Here is a 17,479-nt window from a genome sequence, read left to right as displayed (position 1 = left end):
TTTTAGCTTGACGTGTTGTCCTTGAGCACCATTGTTGGGGCTTTTGCGTGTCACATCATATTATTTCCCCATCACCCTCTATCTCAACAATGACTTCCTGTCCTCCGAACAGCCGATTATCCGTGTTGTTGCCCATCGGCCTTATGCTCTAAGCAGGGGGGGTGGGGGGGCAGTTGGATAGCGACTTTTGCAGATAGAATTATTTTTCTTTTCAACTTCCTGTCACTCTCAGTTTGTAGATTCAGGCTTTGCTGCGCTTCTTGTTTTCATCCCCCTCTCTCTCTCTCTTCTGTTGTGGCTTAGTTGATTATGGCGTTGGTTTGCTACGAGTGGGCTCGGCGTCCATTTTTTTTCTCTCTCGAATCTCAACATCCTAATTACCAAATTAAGGAATGGAATCAGAGGGTTAGTTCTGATTGGGTCAGAAGCTACCTAGAAAAGAGGAATCCACATGTGAAGTTAAGAGAACATGGCAGTTTAAATATAATGTGCGGAGTACCCCAGGGGTCAACACCGGAACCAAAACTGTTCAACATATACATTAACAACATCTATAAAGTTATATACATTTTAATAATTAGGGCTGTCAATCGATTAACATATTTAATCACAATTAATCACATTTTGTCCATAGTTAACTCACATTTAATCGCAGATACAAATACGTTTTTATCTATAATAAGTAGGGAAATCTCTTTGTGGTAAACGATTGGATTGGAACTACAACATCAAATTTATGTAAAACTATCAATTTCAGAACTATGGGCCATTATTTAAAACAATACAGTCAACAAGCATATTTTTGTGTTATTTTTAAAAAATATATTAGCATATTAGCTATTAAATTCGCCCACAAACGTTCAGCAAATACAAAATGTGAGCGAGTGAGACCTCTCACATTGACACAAACATGTTTTTTTTTGTGAAAAAAAATTGTTTCTCACTCCCAGTTATAAACATAAAAGTCTGGACTTTGCCAAGCAGTTCTGGAACGTGTGCTTTGGTCAGATGAGACCAAGATCCAGCTTTTTGGCAACAAAACACTCAAACAAAAACATTAATATGCAGAAAAGCACCTCATATCCGTAGGGAAGCGTGATGGAGGATCGGTGATGCTGTGGGCCTGGTTCTCTTCCAAAAAAGGTCCTAGGAACATTGTTAGGGTTCTTAGCATCATGAATGCTTTTAAATACCAGGACAAAATCTGGTGGCCTCTGGCCAAAAACTGAAGATGGGTAGTCACTGGGTTTTTCAGCACATGTGACCAAATCCACATAAAATGGTTCACCAGACACAGACTCAAGCTATCAAGATCGGCATTGAAAGTGCATTCGAATGTTTGGGCCACGTAATCAAGAATGACAGCACCTTTAATCTGTCTGAGAGCAGAATTATACACAGAATCTAAGACGAACAAGCACCATGCTACTCTCTCCTTAACAAATGACTCTGCGGTTGTCCATGTGATGTGAAACATGTGTTGGATGGGATGTGGATTTAACAGCAATGTCACATTACACATTATGGTGAATGGCAAGCCTGTCAAACGTGAAAAATACCCGAATGTGACAAGCTGCGAAGGGGAGGTTGACAGATTAAAGATGAGAGCTCAGCGGAGAAGAAACGGGAATGAGCTTTAATGCACTTCGGTCCCCTTTTTGTGAAGTGGCCGAGCGCACGGCAGCAAAAATGAGAATGTTGAGTTTCTTCGACAGTGATATGATGTTGGCAAAACGAATGTACAATTATGGAGAGTGGAGGTTGTGCCACGTAAAACCCAAAAGAGAAATATAACATATGATTACTCAGGCAGAGAGAGAAAAGTATAAATGTACTGTATCATGTATAAAAGTAGGACTGCTACACATTCAGCACAATAATTTACTGTATATTCTATTCTACTTCTCTTGCATCATCTTACTGTGACTTTATACCGGTATTTCATCATCCTAGTCATATACAGTGATGTGTACGCAAGCTGAATTGTTCAGTATTTTGTTGCTTATTCAGCTTATTTAAATATGACCTGAGGGGCAGCGAATAACTTGCACGGGGGTGGGGGGGGACTTGACCCCCACAATAATCAGATCCAGCCAATATAACCCCGAATATAATGACATCAATAAGAATATAGATTATATTGTATTAGCGTCTTGTTGATTTTATTTATTTATATAATTTGCCAGGAAAACAGTACATGTTTAATCATCCGGTATTGTAACCCCCCCTCCCCTCGCTGAATACTTGGTATTACCCAACCGCTTTCTCTCGCTACTATTTACTTTATATTTGGCACGGATGGAGACAGCAGAAACATGAAAAAAGCACTAAAAGGCGGACAAACAACGATTTTTTTCATTGTTGGTCGTCACCTAAACTGAGTTAAATAGCCGTATTGTTAAGTTAGGTGATGATTTGTGACAGGAATTGCCAAGCTAGTTGTTGGCTTGCTAGCGTCCTGTGTGTGTTATGCTAGCATTAGCGAGTTAGCATCAAACTAGCATGTGGGTAAAACATACATACATTATAGCGATGTATTGTATAAAACTATGGCAGGAACATCAAATAAAAAGCACTAAATGAATTTTTCAGAGAGATTGTGTACCATAATGATTCAAAGTCTTCAAATCTTACCTTTATGCATTCCTTCATAGTATCAGCATTTGGGAGCAAATATGAGGGGAACGAAAAAGAGGGGAAATACAACCATACATCCCTCTGTGTATGGAGAACTGTTGATGGTGCGTTCAATGACAACAAAAAAATGTAGGAAAAATCACAGCTCAAATTAAATATGAGGTGAAAGAAAAAAAAATAAGAGGGGAAATACATCCAAATACACCCATACATCCCTCTGTGTATGGATGGTGCGTTCAATGACCATCAAATAAAGTAGGACAAATCACAACTCAAATTAAATATTTAAAAATGTGTGATTTCTAATTAATAGTTACAGTATTGTAATAAAATAAGATTTACTGTAATATAAATGTATATGTATTTTAATGTGACCAGTCCAAGATGTACGTTTTTAATTAATTTAGTACATAACTCCGAACGCAGTAACCCATTGACCACCTTCAGTTCCTACCAAGTTCAGGTTGAAGTGTAGTTGTTGAGAGAATCCCCCTGCTGAGGATAAAGGACTAGTCCCTGTGAATCCGTGACACAAGTGAAGGCATTCGGAGGAATCTTCTCCACCACAAGCAGATTATTTTCCAAGTGAATGGAAGCCAATGTGGAGCCGGAATTGAGTGGGTGACACACTCCCCACTGCTGCACCCGCCTGGAAACAACATGGAAACATCTTCACCTTCCAGTCATGTTATTGCATCATTAATTGCCTCAATAGAATGTTCATTAGGAATATTAATGTGGAAAATTAATATGATTTGACTGGCGTCCTACCTGATATGATTGTTATCTAGTCTCAGCACCCGCAGCTTCTTAAACTGCCGTACCCAGCGAGGCACCTCTTCCAGAATATTGTTGTCCATCAGGAGCTCGACAAGCGATCGGTACATTCCAACAAAAGAGCCCCGTTCAATTCCCTCGTTGCTTAACGTGTTGTGGGACAGATAAAGCGACTGTAGGCCAGGACGCATGTGGCGGAAGGTGAGGGGCGGGATGTGGCTTATGTTGTTGTGTTGGAGGTTCAGTTTTTGGAGAGGGTGAGGCAGATTCAGGGGCACGGATGTCAGGTAATTGGAAGACAGGTCCAAGGATTCAAGGCGTCTATGGAAAAATGAATTGTGACTTAAATATTAAGATTGTCAAAGGAAACAATCATTCATTCATTTTCTACTGATTTTCCTCACAAGGGTCGCCTCACAAGGGGGTGCTGGAGCCTATCCCAGCAGTCTTCGGACACCCTGGACTGGTGGCCAGCCAATCACAGGGCACATATAGACAAACAACCATTCACACTCACATTCATACCTATGGACAATTTGGAGTCGCTAATTAACCTAGCATGTTTTTGGAATGTGGGAGGAAACCGGAGTACCCGGAGAAAACCCACGCATGCACGGGGAGAACATGCAAACTCCACACAGACATGGCCGAGGGTGGAATTGAACCCTGGTCTCTTAGCTGTGAGGTCTGCACGCCAACCACTTGACCAATAATAATAATAATAATAAGAAACATGATACGGTTTGCGGCATCAAGCATTCTGCGGATCATTTCACCACTCCTCTGCCAGTCTTACACACAAGCAGCTGAAATAATCGCAGCAAATTCTAACCAATATTAGTCTGACCGTGCGTGTACAGTATATACACCTGAGAATGTGCAGTTTTGTCAGAACATTATTACTCATTGTGACTGTAAATTTTGTAGTTCTTATTGACTGGCCACAACATTAGGTACACTTGATGCCGCCCTTGTGTGGCATCAAAGCATTCTGAATTTATGGCTGGCATAAATTATTATTTCCCTCTCAATACGTTGTAGTATGCACCTTGTAATCTTAAAACTTGTTTCATAAAATAAACAGTGTTTCTAACAGGACAGCGAGGCACGACCGTGCATCAGTCACAGTGGAAAATTGGAAAACTGCTTGTAGTACTAAAGGCAGTACTTTTGAGAAAAATGCTGGCAGATTATTGTTATGTTTTTTGCCATGTTTGTAACTTCACACTGCTCATATATATACTATATATATGAAATAATTATAATATCTACAGTATAAAAGTAGGCCTTTCTTCACATCTACACTCATTTTACAGCATTTGTCTCTTCACAATTCAATCCATTGTCTACCAAAGTGTATTTGACTGTCTCACATCTACGCTTTCCTCAGCTCTCCCAGAAGCTCCCACTGTGGTTCAGAAGAAACCCAGGCAGCAGTGGAAAAAGCCACAGGAATCGACTATATTTATACACAAGTCTTTCTCACTCACACACAAACACACACAGACACACACAGACACATTGAGACATACAGGCTGTTCCTACATATGGACACAAAGTCGTCCGTCAATGTTTCTTTGAATGGGAATTGAACTGCCACAGGCTTAAACTGCTATCAGCTTCAACATCAATCAAAATAAAAATACAGCATAATAATCACATTTGACAAGAGACACCCCTTGTGGCTGACAGCGGGACTGCAGCTCTAATGTCAATACTGTATGGGTGGACCTACCTGAGTTTGGTCCAGGCATGTTGCTCAAGGCCTTCATTGTGAAGTAGATTGTGACTCAGGTCCAAGACTCTCAGATGAGCGAAGCCCCTCATTGCCTGGCTTGTCACGCCCTCGATCAAGTTCCCATTCATTTCTAACGTCTGTTTAAAAGGAAATAAAAAGAGGAATAAATGCATGATTGATGTATTCATCACTCATTCATTCATTTATCGCTTTTTCCTCACGAGGGTTGCGGGGGTGCTGGAGCCAGCCAATCACAGGGCACATATAGACAAACAACCATTCACACTCACATTCATACCTATGGACAATTTGGAGTCGGCAATTAAGCTAGCATGTTTTTGTGGGAGGAAACCGGAGTACCCGGAACACAGAGATGACCGAGGGTGGAATCGAACACTGGTCCTCCTAGCTGTGAGGTCTGCGCGCTAACCACTCGTCCGCCGTGCCGCCCGTATTCATCACTGTAATGATGTAATGAAGTTCTATCAGCGCACCTGCAGAGAGACAGGAAGGCCTTTGGGGATCGAACGGAAGCGGTTGTTCTCCAGCTTGAGGTGGAGAAGCCGCTCGAGCGCTTTGAAAGCTTGCCGTGATACCCCACCCTCGTGAAGACCGTTTTCTTCCAGCTCCAGACTCAACAGGTTCGTCAAACCTTTAGAGGCAGCAAAGCTATCATTAGCAGAATTTGCATAAAGACGCATTGTTGTACACGGTGTATGCACGGCGACGTCCGTATAGCATACCGGTCCAACAATGAGGGGGGAGGGCGGTGAGCTTGTTGTTGTTCACACTCAGTTGCTCAAGAGACTGCGGCAGCGGCGGTATCATCGTGAGCTGGTTGAAGTCTAAGTTGAGCTTCTTCAGAGAGGTCAAGTTCTAAAGAGAAGCGAAAAAGGCCAAAGGACATACAAATGAACGCTTGTCCTAAAATCCATAATTTTCATCCTGAAGATGGAATTACAGAGTTGAAAGCGAAACGATGCCAGCTTTTCTGTATCATCTATCATGTTGTATTTTTGGTAAAGCCTATCAATGTGGCTTTTCGGTGAAAGCTGCTGTGGTGGATGCGTGTCATCTTAAAAAGCTGTGGACTGGATCCCTTTTGCAGTGTTCTTCCAGCCTGGTCCATCAGTCCTCTGTCATTACTGGCATGCGAAACTAAAAATATTTCTCTTTCCTCCACGTCATTGGCTGCAGCTGTTTTCCCAAAATGCCCGCACAGCCAATACAATGACAGAGCCGGGATGGTGGTGCGGAATGATTGGTCGGAGCGCACCAGGCTGCTTCAGTGTGGTCAGAATCTTTGTGTGCGTTTGGCCTGTGGTCATTTTGAGGTTAGACCCAAATGTATTCTTAGAAAAGATGAGTTAATGCCATTCCCAGCACTCTTAAATTACTATAATGATACGGGATTAAGGCTTTAATTAAATGCAAGCTCCTTTTGAATTTGACTTATAAAGCTATTGGTATGGAATTTAACGGGATCAAATCCTAAGTACTTGAAGTTGATTTTCTCCTCCTCGCATTTCAGCGCCGTTTACTGGAATTAAGCAGCATTTCGATGGTTCCCATAATCCCCGCTATGTGGCGTTTTAGCCACAAGGTACATAAACATTAGCTAGTCAGTGGAAAGGTGTAGCGTGTAGGTGCAAGCTACTCACGTAAAGCGGCTTTTGGCTGAATGAATCATCGGTCAGTTGGTTTTTGCTAAGATCCAGTGTTTCCAGTTTTGGTAGGTTAGAGAAGACTTCAGCTGGAATTCTTTGGATGTTGTTCCCTTTTCAAACAAAAGATACAGGAAAGTCAGCGTATGGGATACGGAGATGTTGCATACCGATTCAGACGTTAACGTTTGAATGGTAATCTTAGTTTCCAATCCCTGTCAGATGGATGTCTTGACAACAACAAAGTTATTTTTTTCTCTACTGAAGATGGGAGTTGGATTGTCATCAAAGTACGCCGAGTCACAGAAGCCATTTGCTGAAACCGAAGAAGCTTGAGAATATGCTGGACCAGTTATAGTCGGCGAGATTATTTGCCTGAAGAGAATATTTGAGTGATGGACAGTTTACCTTACTAGTGACTAGTTGTTGTGCATACATTGTGCTTGTTTTCTATACATTGAGGTCCTACCTTAATTAACATTACAGATTAATTAATTAAATAGCGATTAATTAATCTGCGATCAACTACATAATGTGATTAATTAATCTGTGATTAATTAATTACAGCTCGATTAATTAGTCTGTGGGCTATCAAGGTCTGTCAATCGATTAAAATATTTAATCGATTGATCGACCGAATAATCATATAATCAAAATAATGCAATTGTTCCTTTAATACGTCATCTTTCACTTTGTAAAGTTGTGCAATTGACCTTTTTTCTTTTGTCTATAAAAAAAAAAGATTAATTTTTTTAACTTGTTTGTCACACGTCAGTGTTACAGATCAAACAAACGTAAATAAGAGTCAATGACAACACAACTGAACACAAAATGCAGTTTTTTAACTCATTGATTCCAATTAGCTTGATGAGCTGAAATTACGTGTGACAAAAAATTAGAAGGGGGTGGGGGGGGGCTTTTTCACACTAGTCTATTTCCCCAAAGCGTAAGCACCGACACACCTGAGACGTCCAGCTTGGTGGCCTCCAGGTTGTGAATGATTGGCAGGTGAGTCATGCCGACATCCCTGCAGCTAATTTCATTGTTGTCGGTACGACACCGAGCCAGGGGACTGCTGCTATTGGTTTCGGTCTCATTGCTGGGAACTGGAGTTGCCTCCTCCGCCTCCTCCTCCTCCTCCTCCTCCTCCTCTTCCTCTTCCTCTTCTTCTTCCTCCTCCTGACACAAACAAATGAAGAACTGCCATTCAGCAATGTCCGTCAAAGAACATCAAACACTGCTTAATTCAGTCAAATTAAACCTCATCTTCATCCTCCTCATCGTCATCGTCATCGTCATCGTCATCATCATCATCTTCCTCCTCCTCCTCCTCCTCCTCCTCCTCCTCCTGCTGGGCTTTCCCCTTTTGATCCATCAGCTCCCTCTTCTCAGCATGAAGTTCCTTCAGTACAGCCATTAAAGTGCTGCTCGCGTCTTCTCCCTTTTTGGTCATCCTCCATCCCGCCAGGGGTCGCCCTATACCTGCCTGAAAACAACATCCCACATTCAGATAATAAGGTTTGCGCATTTGGAAGTGAGCCCTAAAACTGTTTTTTGTGATGTCACAGAGGGACTCCCTTATATGGTTCATAGTTAGGAAGGTGGAATAAGCACAAATTGGATTTGGGTTATGCACTGCCCTGGTTGGTGCCCCAACGTGTTCGTCATTATTGATACGGTCGGTAAAGCCGCACTCGGACTATGACATAAATCTTATAGAAGACTGTTTAATGCCCACAATATTAGTATATTATAATAATATTATTAATGGGCATTTTTACAGTATATATGTTGGGCACAGATTTTAAATATTTATATATGTAAAATAGAGAAAAGTCTTACTATTCTATATGCAAATGAGTCTTCATGTTTGGTTGCATGTTTCCTCTTCCACCATGAAGCTCCTCTCTTTTTTCTATCTGCCGTCAGCATTTTGAGGTCCTGGAGCTGCTCTGATTGCATTTGGGTAATATCATCGCCACCTTCCTCACCTTCGGAAGAATAGGGAAAAACATAAAGCAAAAGATATATTACACAATATGTGATAACACACAATACAATAACCAAGATCTTACCATCTGTTGATACAGTTACTGAAACAACAAACTGATTTGCCGTCGTTTCTAACTCTGCATCCACTTCATGTGAAGAGCTTTTTCCAGATATAAGAGTCCCGCCCAGCCATATGAGGAATATCCACGGTGACTTTGGCATCGCAGAGTCTTCTGCTTATTTCACTTGGAGGAGGAAGTCGCCGCTGGAATTCCAAAAAGAAGCAGAAGCGATAAAGTCTCTCAGCCTGCCCCACTCTGACTGCTGCATGGACAAGAAGATGGGATGAAGTATGTTGGAGGTGGAGAGGGTCGGGGGGGGGGGCGGGGGGAGTCTCACATTATTAATAGAGGCCCTGGTTCAACCAAACAGACCCACCCTCGTTCATAGCCGTCTGGTTAACATTTGGTGTCGGCAGACATTTGACAGGTAAACGTGAATATATGAATGAAGTATATTTTTAAATATAATGCTTTTACACTTGGAATATACACTAAGTGTGTTTTTCCCACAAAAGTTGTGTTGAATGCTTGTGTTTGGACCCTAGAAAAGGTGTAAAGGTGTGTTTTTTTTAGGGTTCAGGTCAGGGTCAAGGTTGCACTAGCGTCTACGTACGAAAACAAACACCACTATGCGGAAATGAACAAATGAGCCCATCTTTATGTTCCATACACATGCACGTTTACATAGTGCTGAGTCACCTCAACACACAACGCGGGTGTCGCCAGCGAGGTGATGGGAACCGTTGGGTGTTTTCACTGTTAGTCGATACTTGCCAACATACATACTGTATTGCTTCAGGAATACCCCCACTCACGCCCCGAACGTCAGTCAAAACGGGCCTGCATGGTGCCATGCCTGTGGGATATTCGTCTGGAAACGTGCATTTAACCCTGGGTCATGTGTGGGAGTTGAACACCTTGTCACCAAACACTGAAACGGGTTCTGGTGGGCCATTGCGGAATAAATACATAACATTTTAGAGGTCAAGGAATGTCAATGAAGAAATTCATACAATAAAACATACTCTTTGGAAAAGACATGTCGGCTCAGTTTATGAGACACAATGGGTGTCAGCCATTAAACCGCCAACATGTCCCCATTTCTGCATAAACAAAAGCAACACTTGCATTAAGAGCATGTGCAAACACATTTACGCAAATCTGGGATGGACATTCTGACCTCCAGAATCCATTAACACATCACATAAACGCCTTCCACCATGCAGTACTCATGACTCACCCACCAAACAGGAGTCCACCCGAGTGTCTGGAAACGCCCCTGCGATGTTGTCATGACCTTGTGGGCATCAACGCTGACATCCGTGTCCCGATGTCAGCTACTGGTGAGCGTCTGGAGGCCGATAGACCCCAGGGCTCACACTGGATCCGTCACGGGAAGCCTTCGGTAAGACTGAAATGCCTGTTGTGGGCTCACACCTTTGGGGTATGCACTGTTCGGGACATCGCATCAGTAGAATGATGAGCGTTATCTTTTATAGACACTGGCACCGATCGGTAAAACTATTTACACTAAGCAGAAAGAAGAGGTGGATCAGGAGCGAACTCTCACTTCATCCGGCGCCTGCAATTCAATTCAAAATTTAATTTATTTAATGTATTGTTAAATTATTTTTTTTATAAAAACACAATTGTTTAATAATTATAATTAATTATTTATAATTTTATTTCTTTTTTTTAATTTATAAAAAATGTTTTTAAATAAAAAATGATCCCGTTAAAATGGGATAAAATTAATTGACTCCAAAAAGTGAGATCGGGTTATTTGTGTTTTATTCAGCACACCACACAAGACAGACACTAAAGGCCCAAACCATTTTGTTGTGTGCCTGCTGGAATGAAGAGAAGGAGCCCACTGCTTTTCTGTATTCTAAACATACATTCTATCCACGCCAAAGCAGTAAGTGTCAGCCGAGTGAAATGGCGTGACAAATTTAAGACAGTATGAAGAAGAAACAAAACGTTGACTGCAACTATCATGATTATGAACGAGCATTTCTATCAGTAAATGAATGCATGACGGCACACAATGGCTGGTTTAGCTAACGGTGTGCCTAGCGGTACCTAGCAAGTGGAAAGTGGAAAGGTGAACATCCACGGTAACGCTGACCGAAAGGCCGGCTGCAATCTTTAGTTGGCAAATGTTTGACGCACTGTGTTAGCTATTTCCTTAGCACTGATACCAAAAAGGTCCAAAAGCTCTTGGGGCTTCCCGCTCCGAGGGACGCCGGTGACCGCCAGCCGGGTCACTACGATGCCTGGCTCGCTGCCCACTGCCGACAGCACCGCTTCGCCGAGACCACCTGAGTGAAGACCACGGAGTCAAACGCCACTCCTTTAGAAAAAGAACATGTGGTGCAGAACATGAACCCACCCTCCTTGTAGTGGTCCTCCACTGTGATGATGTGTCCTCCTGTGGCTTTGGCACTCGCCACAATGGTGGCAGCATCGAGAGGCTTGATGGTGAATGGATCAATGACGCGTATATTTTTCCCTAAACAAGGACAGCAAAGTTTGTGATGAGCACCATGCAGACTTTACCTGCAGAGATCGGGTTTGTACACTAGAGGGCGGTGTGGCTTTACCTTCACTGGCCAGCATGTCAGCAGCAGAGAGAGCCTCATGCAGCGTAACGCCGGCGCCGATCACCGTCAGCATGTCATTGTCCGACTGGCGTACAACCTGGAGGTGGAAAGGTAATTTCCTATTAAACGTGATTGAGCTGCATGGCAACCATCAGTGCTGTACGATAATTTGGTTGATCCAAAACATGCAAGAACCAGAGGTTGCCAAATGTTTCAAAGGCACAGTATTTCCGATCTTAGATACTCCATTCACTTTATATTATATTGCCATGATAATACACTAAAGAGAAAGGTGGAATCTTGGAAAAATGAAGAGAAAACTCGGAGCATAGAAAACCTGTTTATGACCTAAACAATATTAGAACCCTGTAGACATAAAGTAACACCCCTATAGTCACTTTTTATGCTAGATTACCCAATATCTTAGACACGGCAAGCAATACGACACTTGGAAAGTTCCCTGTTGTATCCCAAACAATGTATCCATAACATGGCATTCTTTTTTTTTTGTGGTGTATTTTAGGTTCATCATGAAATTTCACCCCTTTTATGAGTTATATAAATTCTTTACCTTGGCAACACCAATTTCAAACTTCTCTTCTGGGGAGTAGATGACCGGGGTGTCTGGTCTGCTGGTTCGAATGAAACAGATACCCTGAAGAAAGAAATAACGGAACAATGTTCGACTACATGTCTTAAAAAAAATAAAATAAAAAAAAAAAAGACAGGAAATAACAGGAAGTGACGCCAACCTTGGTGTTTGCCGCCATCTCCACTGCTCTCTCCGTGGCCACGGCGTCACTGGGATAAAACACAGTGCAAGTAGGGATGGCACGGAACATGGCCAGATCTTCCAACGCCATCTGGGAAGGTCCGTCTTCACCTAGAAAAAGGCAACAAGAAGTCGTTCCGTGCTCAGTCACGTAAGTCAGATATAAAAAGAGACGCTAATGGTCAAATCTTACCAATAGAGACGCCGCAGTGCGACCCTACCAGGTTCACGTTCGACTGAGAGATTGCCGCCATTCGGATCTGGTCATAGGCCCTGGATAGGAAAGTAGCAAACGTGCTGGCAAAAGCCACCGTACGGTCACGGGTGGCGCACCCGATCGCCACTCCCACCTGCAGCAGAAAGGAAATATTACTTAGCTTAGCTAGAATGTCAATAAAACTCCTCAGTTTGCAAACCGGAACCGTTAGCAAGACTACAAACATTTTCCATTTGGATTTATAATCCATTTCATTTCATATAGATCAGAATAATCCGTAAAATAGAAATATTGTCACCATGTTCTGTTCGGCGATGAAGCATTCAATGTAGCGTTCGGGAAAAGCTTTCTTGAAGGTCTCAGAGAATGTGGAGTTTTTGGTGTCCCCGTCGAGGGCGACCACTCTCTGGCTCGACTGGCCCAGCTTTGCCAGCGCCACACCGTAAGCCCGCCTTGTCGCCATCTGAAAAAAAAAAAAAAAAAAGGACACGGAGCAAAGAGGTTAGGCAACAACAACAACAGCAGCAGCAAGAGAGCGATACGTTTCAACACATGTACCTTGTCGCCCTTTTTGTACCCCGGGGGGGTCGGCAGTAGGATTGGGCTTAGCTCTGCGGGTTTTGTGTCCTCAATTGGCAGCATCGGACACAAGGTCTTGTTTGGGACTTGAATTTTCCCCTGGAGGTCCTTCAAGAGTCCATCCACCTTGTCCTTTGGGATCGGCTTTCCATGCCAGTTTTCAAGATCCTCAATTCCTGGTAATGGTAATGGTTTGATTTCATTTGAACATGCATCAGATTACAATTGAATGCATCCCATAATCAGTTCCCAGTTCCACATGTCCAAAAGGAGTAGGAAGAAGCAAAGCTTATTAAATCCTACCCCTCCATCTGGTACTTTTACAATCAGTAACTGTTGCATTTGTTCACTTCCTGCTTTCCATAATACAGTTTAAGTTAGTTTTTTTGTTTTAATAATGTACCATGTACCAAAGTATGAGGTACAAAGGGATAACTAGACTTTAATTCAGAGTGGATATAAAATAATTTAAATTAGCAGACATGAAACCTTCCCTACCTTTGAGGCCTTTGCCCTTGAACGTCTTTGCAACAATGCAAGTGGGCTTGCCCTTAACCTGCTGAGCGTGCCACAGCGCTTTGCACAGCTCCTCTACATCATGGCCGTCCACAACATACGTATTCCACCTAGAAAATATTAATAATATTCAAGTAAAATAAAGTATTACAAGGCTAGTATTTAAACCATCATGCGCACACATTGAATGGTTGCGTCGTTTCGGTTTTGAACTAACCCGAAGGCTTCACAGCGCTTGCGATAGACGTCCATGTCGTGCTTGAGGGGCGCGGGCTCGCTCTGACCCAGACGATTGACATCCATGATGGCCACCAGGTTGTCCAGCTGATAGTAGGAAGCGAAGGCCATGGCTTCCCACACAGAGCCCTCGGAACACTCGCCGTCCCCCATCATGCAGTAGACGCGGTAACTGAAATGGAAAGGTAAAACGTTGGAATAGTATCGATACAAAATTGATATAATATTGATATCTGGTCCACAAGATCACAGGAGAATCGAACCTGCAATTTTCAGGTTGGCCATTTTTATTTATTATGTCATTAATTCATTTATTATTGTCCCAGTCCTAATGCCCATGAGATTGATTTTTTTTTTCTCAACAAGAAATGCGGTCCATGTCACAACTACTGACCACAGAAATCTAATTGCGATTACTACACAGTATCTTAACTCATCTAATCTGTCTAAGGTGTAACGACTAAGAGCTAATTAACCACTACCACGGACTAATCCTATAACCGTATTAAATGGAGGTTCAACACGACGCAGATAATTAACTAATCAGAAGAGCCACACTTGATTACACAACACGTAAGCCTGGTACGAGATCTCCTGAGGAATTCCACACATTCCAAATCAGCTGCACTTTAACCTTAAATTGATTCGGTTAACATCATTTCTCTGCAAAAATTCACCTGGATTTATCAAAGTTCTTGCCGGTGTAGGCCATCCCGCAAGCAGCACCCAGACCCTGACCAAGAGATCCCGTTGCCACGTCAACAAACGGTAGTTTCTGTGAAAAAAAAAAAAAAAAGTCAATGTTAAAGCTAAACGATTGTACATTCATCAAAAGGTGGTTGGGTCTCTGGTCTTACTGGGGTGGGGTGCCCCTCCAGAATGCAGTCAATCTTGCGCAGGTTGAGCAGCTCGGACTCTTTCACGAATCCGGCTTCTGCCCAGGCAGCGTACAGGATCGGTGCGGCATGACCCTTAACGGAAGGAGCGGGGATTCTTAGCTCATATTGACAAAGACTTGCTGTTGTTTTTCAAGCTAAAAAAAAAACAAACAAACCTTTGATAGCACAAAGCGGTCGTTGCATTGGTTGCGGGGGTCCTCGGCTTTATAGCGCATCGTGTGAAAGAAGAGGACAGACATGAGCTCTGCCGCGCTGCAACATGATGTGGGGTGGCTGTGGAGACAAAATAAGTTAGGAGTAACTTACCGCACACACAAGGAAATGCTTTGTGTCACACTGTAAACATGCGTTTGTTGCCTAAAGGGATGCTTTTGATTTCAAAACTAGGTTTAAAAACTGCAAACAGCCTTTGATATTAGGAGCACAACATCACTCGTGTTACAAAATTGTTACATTGAAATATTACGTTTCAAAATACCTCAAAACAAGAACATGCTTGCAAAACAGTTAGTTGCCAAAATGGCGGTCAGGGTATTGTAATAATTTAGAAATCCCTCTGTACTCAACACTCAACAGCATCTGAGCTTCCTCATTTGGGTTAAATTTCAAACTTGCAACATGCCATTTATCTTAAATCAACACGGTTACACCGTAGTTTACCCATTGTCCATTTGCAGAGTGATGCCCTGCTGGAAGATAAGGGAAAATAATCTCATTAAACTATTAACTTGTGGTTTTTCCTCTTGAAGATCAATTTAAATGTCATGTGTAGCTATACATAATGTGTTCTGATTAATTATGTAGAAAAATAGATCTAATCTCAGCTAAATTAATTCCTGTAAGACAAAAAAATGTTTTAGTTATCCCATTTTGGAATTCCAGCCAAAGGCTAAAATGAGTACACTGGAGATTGAGCAATCAAGTGGGAAACAGTTATGAGGCATTGTTTTGACTATGAGGAAATGTACAGCCTGCAAAACCTGTTTGAGTGACATTTTCTTCAAGAGAAAGATGCACATTTTCAGGAAATCACAGAAAAAAAGGATGGAGCAGTGACAACTACTACCCACAACATTAGCAAAACACAGAAATACAGAATTTATATTAATCTGCTGTCTATTGGGAGTACAATACAGTACATTACATGGACGCAGTAATGTATTACACTAGTTTGTGACGTGTAGCCAATATTTGGTTCCTTGGGTGTATGGCTTCAGAGTGACTTTTGCACAATTTATAAAAATGACGCAAAATTTACTTTGCGTACTAAACGTTTGCGTTCCATTTTGCATGCAGCTGTAGCTTTAAGACGGCGATGAGCTGAGACCCAGTTATGTGTCACGTGGTTCTTGTTAGCTAACAGTCACCTAGCGTCAAATAGAAGCCTTTCAATTCCCGTGCTAATCATTATCGATACTATTGATACGTTCGCTGTGATACTTTCCGATTAAACAACATATATGGTTCTTGAACTAGCATTTATTGTTAAGAATAGTTAGCTGATAATCACGTGAGTTGATAAATTAAGAATTAAGGGGAGTGGTCGCGATTTACATTATAAGGACTGCAGCACGTGCTATACAAGGCCCACGGGTGACGTGTGCTAGCATTAGCATTATTACATAATTACAGTTTCAAACTTTACCCAGAGTTGGAGGCGCATGTTGCCTTGATAGAGTGAATCCGGAGCTTGTTGGCGATATCCTTGAGTCCCTGCAGAGTTTTCTCGTCGGGTTTGTGGTAGCTAGCCATAATCTACAGTTGGGTTGCTTCTTTGCAAGTATCGCCTACAAATGTCACCGGGTTCTTATTTATCACGCAGTTACTTCCTGGTGCTGAGCCACGCCGCCTAAGACCACAGCAAGTTCCACCCAGGAGGAGGAGGACCCGGTGGAGGGAAGGGGCATTTAAGGCTCCCTTAAGGCACGCCCACCGAACGCTCGCATTGGAGGACTGCGTCATACACCGGAAGTTATTTCCGAACTTCCGCTGATATTATTCAATTAATATTACATTAATATTGAGTCTATTCAGAAATCGTGTCTTGTGTGAAAACAATATGCAACAATATTTATGTTGTCTGCGTAACCGGAGATCACCCGATGCTGCAGAATACTACGACTTCCTGTTTCATAATACAATACACACAACATGCTTAAACTTCAATTTACCCGGCAAGTGAGGTGGTTTGTTCGTAAAAGATTGTAAATCTACGCAAAATAATTAACAATGAATCATTGTCTCTCAAGTAGGACGTTTTTATAGCATAGATTATAAAAATGTATAATATTAAGAAAACTATTTTGAAGCAGCAAAAACGGAAGTTGAACCATTGGCGGGCTTCCTGTAAACAAACAATTGTAGGTTGCCTTCCGGTTACCTGATATTAGCTTCAGGGCGCACTGAGTTTATTTTTACACACAAAATATGAATAATGTAAGTTTATACACAGACAAACTAGACAAACTACTACCGTCGTGTGAATATTCATCGCATGTGTACCCATTATCAGTGTTTGTGTGTGTGTGTGTACAGATTTTTGCTATGTTTTGTCCTAAACGGCTTCCCATACAATTGCTACCTTTCTACACATAATATTCGAATAAATGTAATAAATCTGTCTTGTGTCAAACCCCCAACAAATCACATATGCACAGCACAACTGCTTTTATTCTTGTATATGCGTTTAAAACGCTTGTCCATCGCTGGGTCTCAGGTGGATATGTCAATCATTTCAACGTTGTTATTGTTGCAGTGGCCTTTGCCCTTATATTCTTCCTCTACAA

The 17,479-nt window shown here is 42.1% G+C and overlaps 2 protein-coding genes across 2 annotated transcripts; both read right to left on the bottom strand.

The window, feature by feature from the left end:
- Positions 1-656: 656 nt before the first annotated feature.
- LOC131137415 (extracellular matrix protein 2) lies at positions 657-10,436 on the bottom strand. Its single transcript, XM_078798255.1, has 10 exons — positions 10,111-10,436; positions 8,659-9,073; positions 8,078-8,302; positions 7,779-7,995; positions 6,814-6,929; positions 5,896-6,028; positions 5,647-5,804; positions 5,150-5,289; positions 3,409-3,735; positions 657-3,286 (listed from the first exon to the last, which is right to left on the bottom strand). The coding sequence occupies exons 2-10, from the start codon at positions 9,028-9,030 to the stop codon at positions 3,097-3,099; spliced, it is 1,878 nt and encodes a 625-aa protein (XP_078654381.1). The 5' UTR covers positions 9,031-9,073; positions 10,111-10,436; the 3' UTR covers positions 657-3,096.
- Positions 10,437-10,644: 208 nt separating this feature from the next.
- On the bottom strand, positions 10,645-16,591 carry tktb (transketolase b). Its single transcript, XM_058083871.2, has 14 exons — positions 16,339-16,591; positions 14,849-14,966; positions 14,652-14,765; positions 14,472-14,569; positions 13,775-13,966; positions 13,540-13,667; positions 13,021-13,217; positions 12,761-12,925; positions 12,439-12,595; positions 12,226-12,356; positions 12,045-12,128; positions 11,474-11,570; positions 11,263-11,382; positions 10,645-11,191 (listed from the first exon to the last, which is right to left on the bottom strand). Exons 1-14 carry the CDS (start codon positions 16,443-16,445, stop codon positions 11,019-11,021), a joined length of 1,881 nt encoding a protein of 626 aa, XP_057939854.2. The 5' UTR covers positions 16,446-16,591; the 3' UTR covers positions 10,645-11,018.
- Positions 16,592-17,479: the final 888 nt, after the last annotated feature.

This window comes from Doryrhamphus excisus, linkage group LG17 (assembly GCF_037039965.1).
Source record: "Doryrhamphus excisus strain RoL-2023G ecotype Guam linkage group LG17, RoL_Dexc_Guam_v1.1, whole genome shotgun sequence".
Taxonomy (NCBI): Eukaryota; Metazoa; Chordata; class Actinopteri; order Syngnathiformes; family Syngnathidae; genus Doryrhamphus; species Doryrhamphus excisus.
Note: the sequence above shows the minus strand (reverse complement) of the source record. Positions and strands in the feature narration are given on the sequence as shown.

What these genes read in the sequence shown, in the direction of transcription:
- LOC131137415 (XM_078798255.1), bottom strand. Translation starts at nt 9,030, where the DNA reads ATGCCAAAGTCACCGTGGATATTCCTCATATGGCTGGGCGGGACTCTT. An exon ending in TCAGCCAAAAGCCGCTTTAC is followed by an intron (nt 6,029 to 6,813) that starts GTGAGTAGCTTG and finishes GCTTCTCTTTAG; the next exon opens with AACTTGACCTCTCTGAAGAA. An exon ending in CTAGATAACAATCATATCAG is followed by an intron (nt 3,287 to 3,408) that starts GTAGGACGCCAG and finishes TGTTGTTTCCAG; the next exon opens with GCGGGTGCAGCAGTGGGGAG.
- tktb (XM_058083871.2), bottom strand. Translation starts at nt 16,445, where the DNA reads ATGGCTAGCTACCACAAACCCGACGAGAAAACTCTGCAGGGACTCAAG. An exon ending in AGATGGCGGCAAACACCAAG is followed by an intron (nt 12,129 to 12,225) that starts GTTGGCGTCACT and finishes TTCTTTCTTCAG; the next exon opens with GGTATCTGTTTCATTCGAAC. An exon ending in GGAGGACCACTACAAGGAGG is followed by an intron (nt 11,192 to 11,262) that starts GTGGGTTCATGT and finishes GTCTTCACTCAG; the next exon opens with GTGGTCTCGGCGAAGCGGTG.